This window comes from Neomonachus schauinslandi, chromosome 1 (genome assembly GCF_002201575.2).
Source record: "Neomonachus schauinslandi chromosome 1, ASM220157v2, whole genome shotgun sequence".
NCBI classification, from domain to species: Eukaryota; Metazoa; Chordata; class Mammalia; order Carnivora; family Phocidae; genus Neomonachus; species Neomonachus schauinslandi.
The window spans coordinates 232038-234389 of NC_058403.1; the positions used below are offsets into that span (position 1 = coordinate 232038).

The 2352-nt window shown below is 61.4% G+C and overlaps 1 protein-coding gene across 5 annotated transcripts in view; it reads right to left on the bottom strand.

The window, feature by feature from the left end:
• The window catches only part of DIP2A (disco interacting protein 2 homolog A), a 107585-nt gene that overhangs the window by 32290 nt on the left and 72943 nt on the right, over positions 1 to 2352 (bottom strand). For all 5 annotated transcript variants that reach the window (XM_044919242.1, XM_021679205.1, XM_044919232.1 and 2 more), the window contains 2 exons: positions 970 to 1106; positions 514 to 594 (listed from right to left, as the gene is read on the bottom strand). In XM_044919242.1, the coding sequence (XP_044775177.1) occupies positions 514 to 594; positions 970 to 1106 (218 nt within the window). The remainder of the gene's footprint in view (positions 1 to 513; positions 595 to 969; positions 1107 to 2352) is intronic.

The window sequence follows — 2352 nt, forward strand, 5'->3', positions numbered from 1 at the left end:
GGGGGGGGGGGGGGGGGGGGGGGGGGCACAGGGTCCTGCATCCTGGTGGGCTGGGGAGGAGACAAGGGGACATGGGGGGGTGGGGGGCACAGGGTCCCGCATCCTGGTGGGCTGGGGAGGAGACAAGGGGACATGGGGGGGTGGGGGGCACAGGGTCCCGCATCCTGGTGGGCTGGGGAGGAGACAAGGGGACATGGGGGGGTGGGGGGCACAGGGTCCCGCATCCTGGTGGGCTGGGGAGGAGACAAGGGGACGTGGGGGGCAGCGGGGGGTGGCACAGGAAAGGTGAGGTTGTATAGGACTCTGACTGCCCGTGCCCTCGGGCAGGGCTCCCAAAGTCAGCGGCCAGGACATTCTGGGCTGACAGTACTCTGTTGTGGGTGCTGTCCTGTGGGCTGTGGGACCTAGAGAGCATCCCTGGCCTCTAGATGCACGCTGGATGCTGACAGCGTCCCCTCTACTGAGGTGTGGGCCTGTCTGGAGGCCCAGGTCCTGGCAGCAGGACATACTCACAGGCCCGATGAAGCCCAGCAGCCCCGTCCTGGTGAAAGGCCTGTCAGACACGGGCATGCCTCCTGCCGTGACCGGGACGGTCTGCGCAGAGCAGAGAGGGGAACGTCAGGCTATGCCCCACGGACAGCTAACCAACCAGATGCCGGCCAGGGCATGGCTCCCCAGATGGGGCTGTCACCCAAGGATCCCTGGTGGGGAACAGGCCACCCCAAGGCCGGAGTCTCTGTCAGCGGATGAGACGCTCCTCGGGCTCCCGCGCCCAGCATGGTCTGTGTTCCTCCTGTGACCCCCTTATCCCCCTGTGCCCAGCAGCTGGCCCCTCGAGCGTGCGGAGCGCTGGCTTCCCGGGCTGACCTCGACCCCCATCAGGGCTGGAGAGCCGCTGAGCCTCACGCCCCGCACTCCACTGATGCTACGGAATCTACCCCAACCGAAAGGGCAGGGAGAGGTACAAACCTCGAAGACACTCTTGGTGATTCCAAGCAGCCCATAGTACGCTGTGCCGGTGGTACTGGAGCTGACACATACCTCCCCGACCTCATCGGTTTTACAGAGGTAAGGGGCACCTTCCACCTTCACAACACATACGTCAGCTAGGAGAGGGAAACCCCAAAGTCACACACAAGCAATACACGTAAACGGGTCATTCGCAGAGATCTACTCGTCGCTACGTCTGCAGTTACGGAAACAAAACGTCACACACGCAGTCTGCTCTTCCAACGAGGTGTCGGACGTACATACCACACGCTCTGTCCAGGCGTGCGTCCTTCTGCTTCCTACGCAGTATTTAACCGAAGCACGACGCATCCTGCACATCATACGCTCAGGCTGACAGGACACTTGCTCTCTCATGGGCACATTCCGCGCCCCGTCCTTGTGTCACCCTCCTGACCCGTCTCATGCCGTAGCCCCGCACAGCCCATCCCAGAGCCCAGCCACCTCCTGTTCCACTGTCATAAGCAGCTCCCCACCGACGATCCCACCCGCTGCCCGCTCTGGGCGTGGGGGGCCGTGCCTGTCAGGTGACTGCAGTTCCAGGCCGCCCAGCCCTGCCACAGAGCAGGCATCCAAAACCAGCCTCCAGCGGAAGGGTGAAATGCACACCAGAATGTGCAGTGGTCCATTTAAGGAAACTCAGTCACCCAGTGAGGAATTAAGAAGCCTGTGGTCACCGGGGCACGGCCCTTCCTTGGACTCTTGAGTGTTCTCTGACACGTTCTCCTCTCCCAGGATGGTAATTAGCAAGAGGACAAAGAAGGGGGCTCATTGACTTGTTTCCATTCATTCACAAGTGCTGGAGGGGGACGCTGGTGTGCAGGTCACAGCCAGATACTCCCACATGCTTGCATTCACAGCAGAGACCCTGATCTAAACAACAAAAGGCCACAAAGCCCTTGGGGCGAACACAGTGAAAGATTAAGTCTCTGCTGAAAACAGGACACCATCAGCCCTCAACACATCAGTCAGCTCTGCAATGGTCCTGACAACTGACGCGCAGACACACATGCACACACACACACACATGCACACACACGCAGCCGGGGGAGCACTGTGCACACACATGCAAGCACACACACACACACGCAAGCACCCAGGGGAGCACACGCACCTACACACCAGGGGGAGCACTGTGCGCACACACGTGCAAGCACACACACACACACGCAAGCACCCAGGGGAGCACACGCACCTACACACCAGGGGGAGCACTGTGCGCACACACATGCAAGCACACACACACGCAGCCGGGGGAGCACACGCACGCACACACATACACATGCAGCCGGGGAGCACCGTGCAGACACGCATACACGCACACATGTGTGCACACAGGCACAC